This window comes from Pecten maximus, chromosome 10, assembly GCF_902652985.1.
Source record: "Pecten maximus chromosome 10, xPecMax1.1, whole genome shotgun sequence".
Classification (NCBI taxonomy): domain Eukaryota; kingdom Metazoa; phylum Mollusca; class Bivalvia; order Pectinida; family Pectinidae; genus Pecten; species Pecten maximus.
The window spans coordinates 12071999-12090685 of record NC_047024.1 but is presented as its reverse complement, the minus strand read 5'-3'; the positions used below and the strand labels follow the sequence as shown (position 1 = coordinate 12090685).

At 36.7% G+C, this 18687-nt stretch overlaps 2 protein-coding genes across 2 annotated transcripts in view; both read left to right on the top strand.

The window, feature by feature from the left end:
* The window catches only part of LOC117335781 (cytochrome P450 3A8-like), a 36861-nt gene extending 33627 nt beyond the window's left edge, over window positions 1-3234 (top strand). The window contains exons 12-14 of the mRNA XM_033895965.1: window positions 1015-1152; window positions 1475-1631; window positions 2223-3234. Coding sequence (XP_033751856.1) covers window positions 1015-1152; window positions 1475-1631; window positions 2223-2300 — 373 coding nt within the window. The 3' untranslated portion in view covers window positions 2301-3234. The remainder of the gene's footprint in view (window positions 1-1014; window positions 1153-1474; window positions 1632-2222) is intronic.
* Window positions 3235-6482: 3248 nt separating this feature from the next.
* On the top strand, window positions 6483-17109 carry LOC117335779 (cytochrome P450 3A8-like). Its single transcript, XM_033895963.1, has 14 exons — window positions 6483-6916; window positions 7553-7649; window positions 7970-8022; window positions 8536-8635; window positions 9027-9143; window positions 10087-10178; window positions 13013-13161; window positions 13318-13442; window positions 13741-13870; window positions 14396-14553; window positions 15551-15639; window positions 15963-16100; window positions 16346-16502; window positions 16747-17109. Exons 1-14 carry the CDS (start codon window positions 6846-6848, stop codon window positions 16822-16824), a joined length of 1554 nt encoding a protein of 517 aa, XP_033751854.1. The 5' UTR covers window positions 6483-6845; the 3' UTR covers window positions 16825-17109.
* The last annotated feature ends 1578 nt before the right edge of the window (window positions 17110-18687 follow it).

The following is an 18687-nucleotide window of genomic DNA, read 5'->3' as shown; positions in this document are numbered from 1 at the left end:
CCACATCGATTCGAGATCACAGATATCTATTGAGATCTTGAACGTCACAACGTACCTTGAGGATGGAATGCTAAAAACTAAATTATTTGAGAAAGATTCATAAAAAATCAGGTCATTATAAAAAGTCGAAGGAATCGATCACATTTGAACTCGTAATTAGGGTAAAAGGATATGTCATGAAGAGAAAGAGCACAGAAAGAAAAGATAAAAAATAAAATAAGGGTTCGTAAAGTAGAGACACAAAAAACAATAATAAAGATAGAGGAACAGTTAAAAAGCAGATCGATTGGAAGGAGTCCGTCTTCTTGGAAAGAACGTCAAGAAACAACAGGACCGTGTTCAACAAGTTACAGCATACAACAGCAAGTCGCCAAACATCTAAGGTATATTGAGGAGACATCATCAACATCTTCTTCACCGATCGACTAAATTACGAAAGGTTTAAAAACAAAAAACAAAAAAAAAACACACCACTTTTCCATTCGAGCGAAACAAAAACAAAAAATATCAAGTATTTTATATGGACTTATATGTGAGAAGTGTGAATATTTTGTGTATGGTAGTGAAACTTCCAGGATGATGAATGACCGAATACAGCGCCACCTTCACTTGAGTAGATCAGGAAACAGGTTAAACTCTATACGTTTTGATAACAGTTAACAAACAGGGGAACACCTAAAGGAAGTAAGTATAGAAAATCAAACGCGATATACAAAAGGGAGGTTTACTACCTCGAAACGGATGGTACCAATACCCTACTCAATAGGAAAGAGCACGAGAAGGTACCCTCGGTTTCTCCCATACATCTATGACGTCATCAATCATCTAGAAAATGTGCTCTCGAAAAGTTGTGGAATACATTGTATTTTTTGTCAAAAACTTTCCTGAGGCTTATTTTAAAGGCATGATATATGATAAAACGATGATTGTTGAAGCCAACAGCCGATGCAGTCCTTTATAAACCGCCATTCAGGCGTAACTGAATAATATTGAATGAGTTTGTGTTTTTGACAGGACAGACAGAATGTGTCTCAAAGATACCGTTATCAAAGATATCAAGATCCCGGCAGGCATGACCATCAGTATTCCAATATACTGTATCCATTACGATCCAGACAACTGGGCAGATCCGGAAAAGTTCTTACCAGAAAGGTTATTACCATACTGTTTCATACCAAGACATTGTTCTAACAATATTTAATGTGGGTATATTGCTGGAAAACCACCAAACGTAATGAACAAGTAGGATACCCCCCTCCTCCCTCCTCCGCACCCCCCCCCCCCCCTAAAAAAATTATTATTTTCTAGTCGTTGTATTATTAGCTAACATTGAATTTTATATCGTTGTTTTATTTCCTTTGAGGCTCGATTGGAACTATAGCTTCTCTGAATGTAATAGAAGAAATACTCAGTAGTATTTATATCGTAAATTATGATTGATTTGGATAATATAGCATTGTGTTGATCACTACAGATTTGCTGACAAAGAAAACTATGATCCGCTTAACTTTCTTCCGTTTGGATACGGACCTAGGAACTGTGTCGGAATGAGACTTGCTATGCTGGAGATGAAAATGTCACTCGCAAAAGTCGTCCGTGATTTCCAGATTTCCGTTTGCAGTGAAACACTGGTGATTGTTTTGGCTTTCTATCTAAACATATTAACTGTCCACTCTATTTCCGTACTGGTGGTGCCACGCACCTTCTTCGAGGACTGTTAAATATTTTTGTATGGCGAAGTAAGAAATAGCAATTACGTGAATGAACACTGAGAAATTGTCCCGGAGAAAGTGGGTGACATCGAAAGTTTCGAAATAGAATTATAACATTAAATAATTTCATTCCTCAGAAAAATTTAGGTATCATACTTAATTATGATCAGCTAATAACAAGTTCCTGAATTTATAATAATGTACCAATCAATGTGGATGCGCCAATCCATGAACGCGCCTATCTGATTAAGAATTAATGATTTGGCAAGTTATATTGCAGAAAGATATCAACTAATCAACATGATAAGATAAATGAAGAATACGTAACCCTTTTTTACAAACAAAAGTGATTGATAATAAATGAAATGGCTTGTTCCCGGACTGTTCAAACTGGTTATGTTCTTAACCTAATTTAGTGATGACACCGCCAAATATTTTTTTCACGATTAGCCGTCAGACCACATAATGTAGAGTTATTATTGCATTTCCTTTTATCGTTTTGTACCACAGGTTCCTCCTGAATTCTTAAAGTTTGGATTACTGAAACCGAAATCTTCCATAATCAAACTAGAGGAGATCAGATCATAAACAGACGATTTCGGGAAGTTTCATCACACTGGACAAAATAAATCTGGAATGTTGGACGAGTACCATGGACACATTATCACATTATGTGGTCTTCCGGAATAGCGCCATGGTGTAGTTACTGTCCAATACATGTACATATATATATATATATATATATATATATATGAATTATACGAACAAACTTTATTTTGTGATTTATAGTTGATATTAATGATATTTCATTTTTTCAAATCTGAATAAGAATTACAATGAACGTATTTCACGTTATCAATTTAGAAGTTAACAATGTGTGATTAAAGTTAATTAATAAACTGATATAGATTTCGTTTGATGTTGTTATGGAAATCGTATGATATTTGATATATGATATTTGTGGGAATTCTTTACCAATGTAGCTAGATCGAATCAAAACGTCCATGTGGCCTGATTGCGTCATGATAGATTTATATCTTCAATCGGATGGGGCCTTGTTTGAGCGCAGATCATGTGACCACGTAACTGACTGGTCTGTGCTATAATTGGGCAAAACACTTGCTAATTGCTCACTACATTAATGGATGACATCCAACGGGCCTCCCGTATGTTGGTCAGTGATACCTTATCATATTACAATATCTTACCGTATTACAATACCTTACAATATTACAATACCTTGCCATTTTAATACCTTACTTTAGCTTTATTTAAAAGAATATGATGAACACAGTTTAATTTCCATTCAGATTGTTTTATCTTAGCTATATTTGCGTCTGTTGTATCAATTTGTACCTTACTTTTGCTACATTAGCGTGTATGTAAATTAGGCATTCTTTCTTTTACGGAATACTTTTATTGTTTCTGTGATATTTTTATTAAAACTGTAGTATGTTACCATTGAAGTTAATGTTACAACAAATTGACTACAATTCTAATAAAAGTGTCTATTCTAAATCTTTATGTTCATTTGTTGTCATTATTTATGTATATTTATTTGCTGCGATACTGTTGCTTAACTCACCAATTCTACAAACAGGGGACCTTGTGGAATAATAGCTTTGTTATACAGTTTTTTTTAGCTCACCTGGTCCGAAGGACCAAGGTAAGGCTATGCCATACCGTGGCGTCTGTCGTCCGTCCGTCGTCCGTCCGTCAACAATTGACTTATTTGACTTCTTCTTCATAACCGCTGATCGGAATTTCACCAAATTTGGTCAGAAGCATCCCTATGGGTAGGGAACTCAAAATTGTACAAATGATGGGGCTGACTCCCTGGGCGTCTCTAGGGCGGGGCCAAAAGGGGTCAATCGGGCTATATTGATATAAACGACTTCTTCTCTGAAACCGAGCATTGGATATCGCTCATATTTTCCTGGTAGCATCACTATGTGGTGGGGATTCAAAATTGTACAAATGATGGGGCTGACCCCCCAGGGGCCTGAGGGGCGGGGCCCAATGTGGTCAATTGGGCTCTATTGATATAAACGACTTCTTCTCTGAAACCGAGCAATTGATATCGCTCATATTTGCCTGGTAGCATCACTACTGAGTGGGGACTCAAAATTGTACAAATGGTGGGGCTGATCCCCGGGGCGCTGAGGGGCTGGGCCAAACAGGGTCAATTTGGCTAAATTGATATAAACAACTTCTCCTCTGAAACTAAGCAATGGGTATCTCACGTATTTGCCTTGTAGCACCTACTTGGGGTAGGAATTCAAAATTGTACAAATGGTGGGGCTAACCCCCTGGGTGTCTTAGGGGCGGGGCCAAAAAGGGCTCAGTTTGGCTAGATTGATATAAACGACTTCTCCTCTGAAACTAAGCAATGGGTATCTCACGTATTTGCCTTGTAGCACCTACTTGGGGTAGGAATTCAAAATTGTACAAATGGTGGGGCTAACCCCCTGGGTGTCTTAGGGGCGGGGCCAAAAAGGGCTCAGTTTGGCTAGATTGATATAAACGACTTCTCCTCTGAAACTAAGCAATGGATATCTCACATATTTGACTGGTAATATCCCCTTGGGGTAGGAATTCTAAATTGTACAAATGATAGGGCTGACCCCCCTGAGGGCTGAGGGGCGGGCCAGAAGGGGTCAATTTGCCTAAATTGATATAAACAACTTCTTCTCTGAAACTAAGCAATGGATGTATATATATCGCTCATATTCGCTTGGTAGCATCCCCTTGGAGTAGGGATTCAAAATTGTACAATTGGTGGGGCTGAACCCCGGGGGGCTGAGGGTCGGGGCCAAAAGGGATCAATTTGGCTAAATTGACATTTTTAGAATTACAATAAAAACAATGTTCATGTAACCATATAAAATGCATATGATATATATTGACAGCAATACCAGTGGCAAATATACTTAAGCATAGTTCTTAAATTGTTTCATATCTCATGAAACCAGGTGAGCGATACAGGCCCTCTGGGCCTCTTGTTTCCTAAGTAAACAAAATTCAGAAAGAAAAAGAAACATGATTGCGAGCTCAAACGTTCATCTGTGAGTAACCAGAAGCTATATCTACCTACCAAAAGTAGTATTTATATTGTCAGAAACACCCGTAACTGCTGTTGAACGTTTTAGTGTATTCTGGAGTTGTGACACGGCCAGGTATAGGTATACCAACAAACATCGTACACTTCTAACTTAACATTGGGATCATGAAGTCGAGCTTTCCCAGGTCTTCCTTAACCAGTGTTTTTTCGTAAGCAGTAGCAAACAAATCGTGATATATGGAATAATCCTAAGGAATTTCTTAAAATTTTGGTATGATATAAAGTGTTATTTTTTATTTCTCCCCATACCCAAAAGGAAAGTGTTTAGAGTATGTCGTAATGGCGACCATTATACATCCCTATAATTTCCAAGAACTCTTATCTCCCGAAACACTATCATTGATGGTTCATGCCAGTAGACAATTCCCATTTTGCGTGACAAGCACCATTGGCACCGACACAAACTTCGGCGTTAGGGGACATCTGGAGTTAAAATCTAAACATTCATATGCAGGTTTATGATTTGATGTCTTTAAACGCGATGTACACGCATGATAGCACATAGTTATGGTTAGGAATATTGGACTCACTATAAATTGATATAGACGTGACACTGGTGCCAAGACACACGGATGTTATAATTATCTTTAAGGTTTTAAGCGATTATTAAATCTGAGAGTGGTGTAGGTATGTGGAAAACAGCTGATAGTAGCAAGCCCGTTCAATTTAACATTACTTTGCTTAGTATAAATGTTATCTTTTAGCTAGTATTCAATTTAACCACGAAGAAAAATAACGTAAATATTATTTCATTATTACTGATGCAAGATCTAGAACCGACTTTCAATTGTACGAGTCACTTAAAACGCACTGCCAGTAAATGTGGTAAATATCACACGTGACAGTTTTATACATGTAAAACAAAACTAATATATGTCTAGTATTCAAGATCATTGAAGTAGTTCATGAGATATGGAAAGTCAAAATTATTAATGTGATCTTATATTCATGTAAAAATATTATTTTGCGCAGAATTTATAAATGAATTACACTCCATGAGTATTGGGAGATAGTTTAGTCCACAGTGATAATTGTATAGGCATTAGAATGCGAATTGGGTTATCTCGCAGTTGCTATGGAAACGATAAATTGATCACACAAGGTATAAAGTACAACGTAACGTCATAATTTTATGTTGAATAACCATGTCGTAAATGATGACGTCACCATTCAACTCGTATTCCAAGAAGCAATTTAGATGGCGCGATGAAAAAATGTCATAAAATACTTACATTTGCTTGCATACATGTAAAAAAAAACACCAAACACGGGCCTTTTCTTTCTGTGAACAAGTATATCTCAACCCTCGTGTAAGAGTCTGGCTGGCCAGCACTCGACACGTCTCGTGCGGACTGGCCAAATTCTTACACTCATGTTGCATATCCCTGTACACGGAACAGAACCATGTTAGATTCTAAAAGTCAACAGTGATAAGTGTATAGGCATGTATGATGAAATCATGGCAAGGCCATTTTAAGTAAACTTCGATAAGGGTATATGCATTGGGATGTATGATGAAATCGTGATACAGACATTTTAGTCTACAGTGGTAATTGTACAGGCACTGAGATGTATGATGAAATCATACTGCGTGTAGGGTAACGTACTATATAAATGATATTTCGTAGTCGCGTGGTATACAAAGGACTTGGTCGGCTAGGACAGTAAATATAGGTACTGGGATATGCTGTCCCTCTATGACTGGTTCTGATCCTAGTCGTACTGCTCTGCATACGTCGACAAAGAATACGAACATAAATGGACTTATACACATTAAGCTGACAAGGTTTAGTAGTGTAAGCTGATTTGGTGTATATTTACATATCGAACGTCCAGTAACTGGATGATTAAAATAGACTTGGACAACAAAACCCACACATTTATCACACATACACTCAAACACACTCGCCGTCCTAGATATTCGCCTGTCCACATAAGTCGATCGTTTGGCGTACAGAGTACACGCTCGGATCTACCCGTGATCGATAGAGCAGTACCCGTGACGTGACGACATGGAGGTACTGGGATTTACCATTCCTCTATGGCTGGTGCTGATCATAGCCGTTTTGGCTCTGTATACATAGTAAGTAAAGAAACACTTTAAAAATGAGTGATTGTTTTAGTTGGCGACGTAACAAAACTAATAGTCACAGCTTGCTTATGTTATATTGCCTCTACATGTGCTATATTGCTTGCATCATTCTTATACTAAAAGTTGCATGCTTTACATTGTATAGTATATTACACTGTGGCCCTACATTGTATTACATTGTATCGTGTATTACACTGTGGCCCTACATTGTATTACATTTTATCGTATATTACACTGTGACACTACATAACATTGTATCCTATATTACACTGTGGCCCTACATTATGTACATTGTATTACATGTTATCGTATATTACACTGTGGCCCTACATTGTATTACAGTGTATCCCATATTACACTGTGGCCCTACATTGTATTACAGTGTATCCTATATTACACTGTGGTCCTACATTGTATTACATTGTATCCTATATTACACTGTGGCCCTACATTGTATTACATTGTATCCTATATTACACTGTGGCCCTACACTGTATTACATTGTATCCTATATTACACTGTGGCCCTACATTATATTACATTGTATCCTATATTACACTGTGGTCCTACATTATATTACATTTTATCGTATATTACACTGCCCCAACTATTCCTCTTTGGTTTCAGTATGATGAGTCGTCACCATGGAACCTTTAAGAAGCTCAACATTCCAGGACCTGCTCCTTTGCCAATCCTTGGTAGTCTCCGGGAGATAAATAAGAAGGTAAGTGATGGTCAGGCTTACTTTGAACTAATAACTTACTCTGATCTACATCTTTTACCATTATTTGCTAGTACCGTATGGAATATCAACTTGTATGACTGTTTTTAAAACAGAATGGATATCACAGCCATATGATAAAGGTAGTTATTTAATATGAGATAAAACACACAAAGAGAAAAGCAAGATGTGTTGTATTTAAAAAAGAGTACAATGATGAAACTTATTGAAGGATGTAGATAAAATCGACATATCTGAAAATGACAAAGTCTAATTGTACACTTTAATGGATCTTATTTCATGCAGTAATGCTTGGTTTGCAGGGATTCCAGGAATTTCAAAAAGAATGCATGAAGAAATATGGAAAGGTTTGGGGGTATGTATTTAAATAAATTTCATCGTTCCATCAATATATTAATGTTAACTACTACTTATCATTATAGTTTCCTTCGTAATGCTTTCCTTCCACTTAATATTTTAGGTACAGAGGGTTATGGTAGTTTATTAATATATATTGTTTTCCCCCTTTTTGACAATTTTTTTAACAAGTGTAAACGGGTTAACTTACATTGCACGAATCATTAAACATCTCACATGAAAACAATTTTGATTCCATTTTAACACTTAAAATGTTTATGCATTAAGATACATGGACTAGTCACTAGATGTATGCTGCTCTTTATCAACACATGAGGAATGGTTATCGGAGTGGTCGTCGGTATATAGCTGGGGCATTCAGTAGTGCACCGCTGTTTTATTAACACACCGAAATGGATGGCGGGATATAATTACAAAACTATATACATGTCTTTGTCTCATTTTCTGGCGGTATTTATTGTTTTTGTCAACAATGTCATCGTTTGGTTAATCTGTGTTTTTCTCTCTCTAGATTTTACGGAGGTCTTTCGCCACAGACACTCGTCATCGGAGACAAGGAAATACTGAGACAAATTCTTGTGAAAGATTTTTCAAACTTCCCCGATCGAATAGTAAGATACATAAACATTCATTCTTTATCATATTGCATATGAAACACTCACATTATAAACAGGTAATTTAACACCTTACGTCCACAGAATTCTGCTCTCAGATGTTATATTTGGCACCAAAACTGCAAAAGGTTTCCCGAAGGCGCAATTTTCTCAAAATCATCATACAGATTGACCTCTCTTTTGTTAATAATTAGCATACTTTATTGGAAAATGTCTCCAGGTTAATAATGTTCTAGTTGACATCATACAGATTGTTTTAAATAAAAATTACAAGGTCACTAAACGAGAAACCTTCGTATAAGGTACATGTGGCACCTCTGTCTCGTATCAAAATATTCCCCCCGATGCCTTTAGTTGTTGAGACGTTTTATCGTTTTCTTTTTACTAGGTATTTAAAGGTTTCAACGGTGACTTGGAAACGTCTCTCAATCATCTAACTGGTGACGACTGGAAACACGTCCGTAATAAGATCACTCCCGTGTTTTCCTCTGGGAAACTACGTAAGGTAAGCAGATAGTTCCTTCATCGTATATTCCGTATGTCAGGAATTCTAACATTGAATGATTAAGCCCATATTAAGCCAGATAATTATATCACTTATGACGACCAGACGATACTACAACGACAAGTACGGAAAAGATATGATAATTTGTTTCAACATGCAAGTAAGAGAGATGATAATCGCCTTTCCGTACATTTTAGACAGAGGATAATCTATGTTATCAAACAAGTAAGAGATATATTAATCTGTTTTACCATAAATGTCAGAGAGATGATAATCTGTGTTACCATACATGTCAGAGAGATGATAATCTGTTTTACCATACATGTTAGAGAGATGATAATCTGTTTTACCATACATGTCAGGGAGATGATAATCTGTGTTACCATACATGTCAGAGATGTGATACTCTGTTTTACCATACATGTCAGAGAGATGATAATCTGTTTTACCATACATGTCAGAGATATGATAATCTGTTTTACCATACATGTCAGAGAGATGATAATCTGTTTTACCATACATGTCAGAGATATGATAATCTGTTTTACCATACATGTCAGAGAGATGATAATCTGTTTTACCATACATGTCAGAGAGATGATAATCTGTGTTTCCATACATATCAGGGAGATAATAATCTGTTTTACCATAGATGTCAGAGAGATGATAATCTGTGTTACCATACATGTCAGAGATGATAATCTGTTCTACCATACATGTCAGAGAGATGATAATCTGTGTTACCATACAAGTCAGACAGATGATAATCTGTTTTACCATACATGTCAGAGATGATAATCTGTTTTACCGCACATGTCGGAGAGATGATAATCTGTGTTACCATACATGTCAGAGAGATGATAATCTGTGTTACCATACATGTCAGGGAAATGATAATCTGTTTTACCATGCATGTCAGAGAGATGATAATCTGTTTTACCAGATGTTCCAGATGGTTGATCACGCCAGTGACACACTGGTGGAGTCTCTAAGGAGGAAGGTCAAGAACGGAGATACAGTGATGGATATGATGGAGTGGGTATAACAGTACCTGTGCTGATTTTTCATATTGATTTGGCAGTTACATATAAAATCTATCAATTTACCACCCTTTCAATACTCATCATTAGGTGAAGCATAATCAGCACGCTGTTTCTTAGTAATATTGCAGAACGTTAACAGACCAGTGAATGATGATATATAGTAGAGTTATGGCGAATACATGTTTTACAAGCTCGAGCAATAATTAATGACTGTCCTTACCTGATTGTATCCGGTATTCTTCCTGTAATATTTTGGTTATTTATGCATCGTTTCTGATCATCTTTGACAGTTATTTCTCGTTTCTTTCTGTCTTACAGAGTAATTGCATGTTCATCTCTGCCTTTTAGAGAAAAAAAATCATGTTCCTTTTTGCCTTATAGAGTAATTTCATGTTCCTTTCTGTGTTAGAGTAATTTCATGTTCCTTTTTGCCTTATAGAGTAATTTCATGTTCCTTTCTGTGTTAGAGTAATTCCATGTTCCTTTCTGTGTTAGAGTAATTTCATGTTCCTTTCTGTGTTAGAGTAATTTCATGTTCCTTTTTGTGTTAGAGTAATTCCATGTTCCTTTTTGCCTTATAGAGTAATTTCATGTTCCTTTCTGTGTTAGAGTAATTTCATGTTCCTTTTTGTGTTAGAGTAATTTCATGTTCCTTTTTGTGTTAGAGTAATTTCATGTTCCTTTTTGCCTTATAGAGTAATTCCATGTTCCTTTCTGTGTTAGAGTAATTTCATGTTCCTTTCTGTGTTAGAGTAATTTCATGTTCCTTTTTGTGTTAGAGTAATTTCATGTTCCTTTTTGCCTTATAGAGTAATTTCATGTTCCTTTCTGTGTTAGAGTAATTTCATGTTCCTTTTTGTGTTAGAGTAATTTCATGTTCCTTTCTGTGTTAAGAGTAATTTCATGTTCCTTTTTGCCTTATAGAGTAATTTCATGTTCCTTTCTGTGTTAGAGTAATTCCATGTTCCTTTCTGTGTTAGAGTAATTTCATGTTCCTTTCTGTGTTAGAGTAATTTCATGTTCCTTTTTGTGTTAGAGTAATTTCATGTTCCTTTTTGTGTTAGAGTAATTTCATGTTCCTTTTTGTGTTAGAGTAATTTCATGTTCCTTTTTGTGTTAGAGTAATTTCATGTTCCTTTCTGTGTTAGAGTAATTTCATGTTCCTTTTTGCCTTATAGAGTAATTTCATGTTCCTTTCTGTGTTAGAGTAATTCCATGTTCCTTTCTGTGTTAGAGTAATTTCATGTTCCTTTCTGTGTTAGAGTAATTTCATGTTCCTTTTTGTGTTAGAGTAATTTCATGTTCCTTTTTGTGTTAGAGTAATTTCATGTTCCTTTTTGTGTTAGAGTAATTTCATGTTCCTTTTTGTGTTAGAGTAATTTCATGTTCCTTTTTGCCTTATAGAGTAATTTCATGTTCCTTTCTGTGTTAGAGTAATTTCATGTTCCTTTCTGTCTTACATACTAATTTAATGTTTCTTTTTTCCTAAAACAATACTTCCATGTTCGTGTCTGCTTTATAGAAACTCTCATTATCAACTTTGCATTATACCGATATAACATAGTAATTTCATGTTCTTTCTGTCTTACATAGTAATTTCATGTTCCTTTCTGTCTTACATAGTAATTTCATGTTCCTTTCTGTCTTACATAGTAATTTCATGTTCATTTCTGTCTTACATAGTGATTTCATGTTCCTTTCTGCTTTATGGAGTAATTTCATGTTCCTTTCTGTGTTAGAGTAATTTCAAGTTCCTTTCTGTCTTACATAGTAATTTGATGTTCCTTTCTGCCTTATCAAAAAAACCATGTTCCTTTCTGCCTTATAGAGTAATTTAATGTTCCTGTTTGCCTTATACTTTCATGTTTCTTTCTGCCTTATAGAGTAATTTAATGTTCCTGTCTGCCTTATATAAAAATTTCATGTTCCTTTCTGCCTTATATAAAAATTTCATGTTCCTTTCTGCCTTATAGAGTAATTTAATGTTCCTGTTTGCCTTATACTTTCATGTTTCTTTCTGCCTCATAGAGTAATTTAATGTTCCTTTCTGCCTTATAGAGAAATTTCATGTTCTTTGCTGCCTTATAGAATACTTCCATGTTTGTTTCTGCCTTATAGAATACTTCCATGTTCTTTGCTGCCTTATAGAATACTTCCATGTTCGTTTCTGCCTTATAGAATACTTCCATGTTCGTTTCTACCTTATAGAAACTTTCATGATCAACATTGCATTATACCGATCTAACTGATAAAGAATACTTTCCTGTTCGTAATAGTTTAGTGTATCCCCGAATAACAAATTATGATCTACATAATAAATCTGCTTCGTTTTGAATTGTGTCTCTGTACACAAAACTTAAATTTCCAAACTTGAACCTTGGAAACTTGCATGAGTTTACAGGAGAAATATGACCTTTATTTCATACTGCTTGACTTATTGCCGAGCAAATTGCACCATCTTTCACAAGTGTTTGTGTTACAGTTTCTCGGCTACTTTTGTATAAAAGGTATTGTTAGGTGTTATCGATCAATACTCGACTAAAATGACATCCTCTCTTTTACATTTAACCACCTAATAACATTATTAACACATTGCATTACTGCAAGCACCCTGATTTATAAAATGTGTGACATTTTGGTATAGTAAACGAGATACATTTCATTATAATCGTGTCAGAGACATAGCAATAGAAATATCGCGGTACAATGTCCCTACCTTAAATGGGTAGTATGTAGGAGACCTTCCACTCAACACCAGAGCTGCCTGTTGTTAATGTGTTGTATTTGTGGTTAGTTTTCTTTCAAACTATTTATCTTACATTTCAGTGTATACGGAGGATTTACTATGGACGTAATATGTTCCACAGCTTTTGGCATTCAAGTGGATTCACAAATGAATCCGAACGACGAATTCGTTGTCAACGCAAAGAAGTTTATGAATTTGAATTTTTCATCCCCAATCATCTTGATTTTGTGTAAGTGTGTTATTCTGGACTCGAACGATACTTGTTTGAATTAACTGCAAAACAACATAATTTAAATATTGTAGAAGGTAATTATCTATCCTATATCCGTCCGCGCGCCACTTAATTGATATCCTATTTGTTATCCTTTCTCCATTCACATTTCAGTGTTCCTGCCTAAACTTGGCTTTTTGATGCCTCTCCTGGGATGGTCGTTTGCGGATAAAGAAGTACAAGCGTTTTTCCGCAAAGTAACGATAAAACTTCTTAATGAACGAGTCGCAGGGAATAAGGTAAGTTGCAGGATGATCACCTTCATTTGATTGTCACACATTTTGATGACGTGCAATAGTATAAATTATTCCCTTTTTAAACAAAAGTCAATTTCAACATAATCATAAAATTTAGCGAATCCGAAATCCTTAAATTGCATAACATGCCAGAAACAAACGGATAAATTAGAATAGCGGTCTTCAGTAAATCATTTCTTAAAACTGCAATTTTGTTTTCGCCTCAAAATATTCATAGGGTTGAAAATCAACGAATTCGTGTTGTTGAAAATGTTTAAAAAGTAATATTAATTATTTTCAGGAAAATGCAGATTTTCTTCAGTTGATGAAAAATGTACAGGAGAATAAGGAAGATCCGATCGAGGACGATGATAAAGACGACACTGAAACACCACGAAGAAATAATCTACCATCATCCTGGTCGAGGAAAAGTAATCCGTGAAATAACTCCCTTCTTATAACAGTCGAATAATCATTACTTGGACTGTAAAACCTATTATGCTGGTGGATCTTATCAGTTTGACAGGTCAACTATCATCTTCAGAAATCCATCAAAATTCATATCCATAAATTGAGTATGTTTTATGAATTATTTATCTCCTAGTTTCTAAGTTTGTAACCTGTTGATTCTCCTAATCTGTTATTTGTTAGTTATGTTGCCCATGAGAAATTATTAAAGAATATTAATTGTTTCTACCAGATACCAGAAGTTAATTTCGTTGTTACCCCAATTGATATTTTCCTCAGGCAGTATCTAAATCATCTTGAAAAAAACAACTGTTATACGGACCTCACAGTTCCTTGGGAGCATTACGGTTCTTCAAACTTAGGCCTGAAGATGTTCTTTAAAAGAAGAGTGATTTTGTATATTACTTTCCTTGTTCGTTGTGCATGGATAGCATTATTGTAATTTCAGTAAACACATTTATTATGATTGTTTGTTCATTTGACAACAGGTATCACATTCGATGAAATTCTTGGAAACGCAGAAATATTTTTCTTCGGAGGTTACGAGACTACTACAATAGCCTTATCAATGGCATCCTATTATCTGGCTGTGCACCCGGAATACCAGGACAAACTACGGCAGGAAATCTCCGACAAGATCGGCTCGGTATGGAATCCTCATTTCAAATCCAGTTCTTAGAAATATCCAATCATCTACTAATGATCACAAATTTTCAGTCGCTTTGCTATACATGAATGTTGTTGCCCTTTTCGATTATCTCAACCTAGTGGATCGTTGCCACCTCCCTCCACAAAAGATTTCTCAGCATAAGCTCTACTCGTAGGTGATTAAACCGGAGACCATTTTGTTAGTTATTTTGACAGAGAATCATATAATGTCGTAATAAGAAGCCGTAATAAATGCGATCGGATTCCCTCTGATTTTCTGACACAGCAGTCCCGTCCATTGACAGCCTTACTGAACTCCTTATTCTGCTACTTTGTGTCTACTGACTTATACCACCTTTTTACGTTGTGATGGTAGCACGACTTCAAATACAGGATCTCCACCTGGCTTCGTGGGTTTGGTCTGCTTGCATTCATTACAGCCTTGTCAGGAAGTCATCCTTCACGAACAAAACCAAACCAACAACAATTTGGGCATAAAGAGTCTAGAAAACCATGTTAATTTCTTCCAATACTGAATACATTATTAATTATTATCATTTTTTTTTTTTTTTTTTTTTGGTCGATCCAAAATGACATTCGAAATTCCATCCCAACACCTCAGTTAATCTCAGGATATGAAAAGAAAACGCTACCGTAAATGTACACATTTTAACGGTAATCCGATTTTAGCGGTTTTAGCATTAGAAGCATTCCGCTGAATTCTGACTGCGCTGATTGTAGTTTACATTGTTGGTGGGCTAATTCATTATTCCACTAATCTGTTTTAATTCGGTTTTGCACTAGAATTTGAGTGAGTCCAATTAAGTATGTTTACAGTATTTGATTTTAAAATCTGCCGTGTCGTTTTGTCTTTTTTAAAGGCACGTTTGACCTTTTTTTCGGAACCAATTATGCTTTAAGAGCCCCATTTAGTGTTTTTGATATCTTCGTTCTTAATGTTTTATTGTAAAATTAACGAATTTCCATTGTTACAGAGTCCTTTGACATACGAAAACATTCGTGAAGTTGACTACCTGGAAATGGTCATCAACGAGACACTTCGAATCAACCCTCCTTTTACATTGTAAGACATTTTAATGAGAAAACTATTTCATTGGACCGATACATAGTTTTAATTGGGCTAATTAGATATGAGTACAATATATTTGACTTTTTTCTGACTTTATTCCTCACTTATTGAAAATATCAAACTCCAAACGCCAACGTCTGAGTTAATGATGTCAACTGTTTATGATTTAAAACGAATATATAAAATATTTCAATCTCTTAAGGGTAATAATGAGAATGCATTATGAAGCATCGAATTGTTAAGATCAAAAGTGCCAAATTCACGTACGTACAATGTATCTTATTGATTTAAAAAAATCTTACTCCCTGTCCCTACAGCACGGATAGGGTCTGTCTGAAGGATACTGTAGTCAATGGCGTCAAGATTCCAGCAGGCATGAACATTTCTATTCCGATATACTGTATCCATCACGATCCGGACAACTGGGAAGATCCGGAAAAGTTTATACCAGAAAGGTACACGATTCAGTTATCCATCATAAGGTATAACATCTTATGTCAGTGTCGTTTTACGGACAACATATAATCTAAGTGGCATATTTGACAACTATCAAACGTCCACATAAGGTCGAAGTCATAGTGAATCCATTGAAGGCGGAACAAATATCCTCAAATAGCTCAATTGAAATGTAGATGATTTATTTTATGTGTTGGTACTTTTAAACTAGGCTTCATATTCGCACATCTAAATGAAATTACAGATTTGCGGACAAGGACAAACATGACCCGTTGACCTTTCTTCCGTTCGGCTATGGACCTAGAACTTGTATTGGAATGAGACTTGCCCAGATGGAAATGAAAATGTCACTTGCAAAAGTCATCCGTAACTTCCGGTTTTCTGTTTGTAGTGAAACAAAGGTGAATATTTCGATTTTTGGTTTACACTTGTACAGTCAGGTAATCGAATATAGCATTGGTATCTAAGGATTTTATGTATAGGCTGAACTGATGATGACGTCATCATACATTCACTGAATGGAACGTTTTTTCTGTATAATCTTTTAATACTGAAAAATTAGAAAGTCAATCGTAGTTATTCTTCATTACATTATCAGATTTATGCTGATTTGCTGTATGATGATTTTTTTTGTGTACTTTTAAGGTTCCTCCTGAATTCCGGAAGATTGGGATTCTAAAGCCAAAATCCTGTAATCTAAGACTGGAGGAAATAGGATCGTAGTTTAACAGCGTAACTTGGAGAAGTTTGACCAAACTGTAAAGAATTAAAAGAATCTGGAAAAACAAAATACAACAAGCGTTACAACAGTTAATAAGGAGTACATCTCAGGCGTGTTTTATTCTGATACCTCACATTAAAATGCATAATATCGTAAAAACATTATGTTCAATAAATATGTTTCAAACTTCTTAATGATGTAATACAAGTACTTTTAATTCTATGCATGTCTTTTCATTTAATGTCATCAAAAATAAAATACAACAACCTCAATAAAATTTATATGAATTTAAATGTATTGTTTTATGTGTTATAAGTTTGATTTATATCATAACCTACCCATCACTAACACCATCCCCATCAGTAACATCACTATCCCTACCAGTTACACCGCCATCATTAACCAGTAACACCATCCCCCTCATAAACACCATCCCCACCAGTTACACCGCCATCCCTACCAGTAACACCATCCCCACAAGTAACATCACTATCCCCACCAGTTACACCGCCATCCCCATCAGTAACACTATATCCACCAGTAACTGATCACTACCAGTAACACCATCCCTACTAGTAACACCATCCCCACAAGTAACACCATCCCCACCAGTAACACCACCATCCCTACCAGTAACACCATCCCACCAGTAACACCACCATCCCCACCGGTAGCACCATCCCCACCAGTAACACCATCCCCACCAGTAACACCATCCCCCCAGTAACACCACCATCCCTACTAGTAACACCATCCCCACAAGTAACACCATCCCACCAGTAACACCACCATCCCTACCAGTAACACCATCCCCACCAGTAACACCATCTCCACAAGTAACACCATCCCCACCAGTAACACCATCCCCACCAGTAACACCACCATCCCTATCAGTAACATCACCAGTAACACCATCCCCACAAGTAACACCATCCCCACCAGTAGCACCATCCCCATCCGTAACACCATCCCCATAAGTAACACCACCATCACTACCAGTAACACCATCACCACCAGTACCACCATCACCACCAGTAACACCACCATCACTACCAGTAACACTATCCCCCCTCATCAACACCATCCCCACCAGTAACACCATCCCCACCAGTAACACTATCCCCACAAGTAACACCATCACTACCAGTAACACCATCACCACCAGTACCACCATCACCACCAGTACCACCATCCCCACCAGTAACACCATCCCCACCAGTAACACCATCCCCACCAGTAACACCATCCCCACAAGTAACACTATATCCACCAGTAACACCATCCCCACCAGTAACACCATCCCCACCAGTAATACCATCACTACCAGTAACACAATCCCCACAAGTTACACAATCCCCACCAGTAACACCATCCCCACCAGTAACACCATCCCCACCAGTAACACCACCATCACTACCAGTAACACCATCCCTCCCTACCAGTAACACCATCCCCACCAGTAACACCATCCCCACCAGTAACACCGTCCCACCAGTAACACCACCATCCCTATCAGTAACACCATCCCCACCAGTAACCCCACCATCACCACCAGTAACACCCTCCCCACCAGTAACACTATCCCCACCAGTAACACCATCCCCACCAGTAACACCACCATCACTACCAGTAACACCATCACCACCAGTAACACCATCCCTCCCTACCAGTAACACCATCCCCACCAGTAACACCATCACTACCAGTAACACAATCACCACCAGTAACACCATCCCTCCCTACCAGTAACACCATCCCCACCAGTAACACCATCCCCACCAGTAACACCATCACCACCAGTAACACCATCCCCATCAGTAACACCATCACTACCATTAAAACCATCACTATCAGTAACACCATCC

Bases quoted from the DNA above. Each gene is read 5' to 3' on its own strand.
- LOC117335779 (XM_033895963.1), top strand. From the start codon at position 6,846: ATGGAGGTACTGGGATTTACCATTCCTCTATGGCTGGTGCTGATCATA. The intron at 6,917-7,552 runs GTAAGTAAAGAA...CTTTGGTTTCAG, and splicing joins GTTTTGGCTCTGTATACATA to TATGATGAGTCGTCACCATG. The intron at 8,023-8,535 runs GTATGTATTTAA...TTCTCTCTCTAG, and splicing joins AAATATGGAAAGGTTTGGGG to ATTTTACGGAGGTCTTTCGC.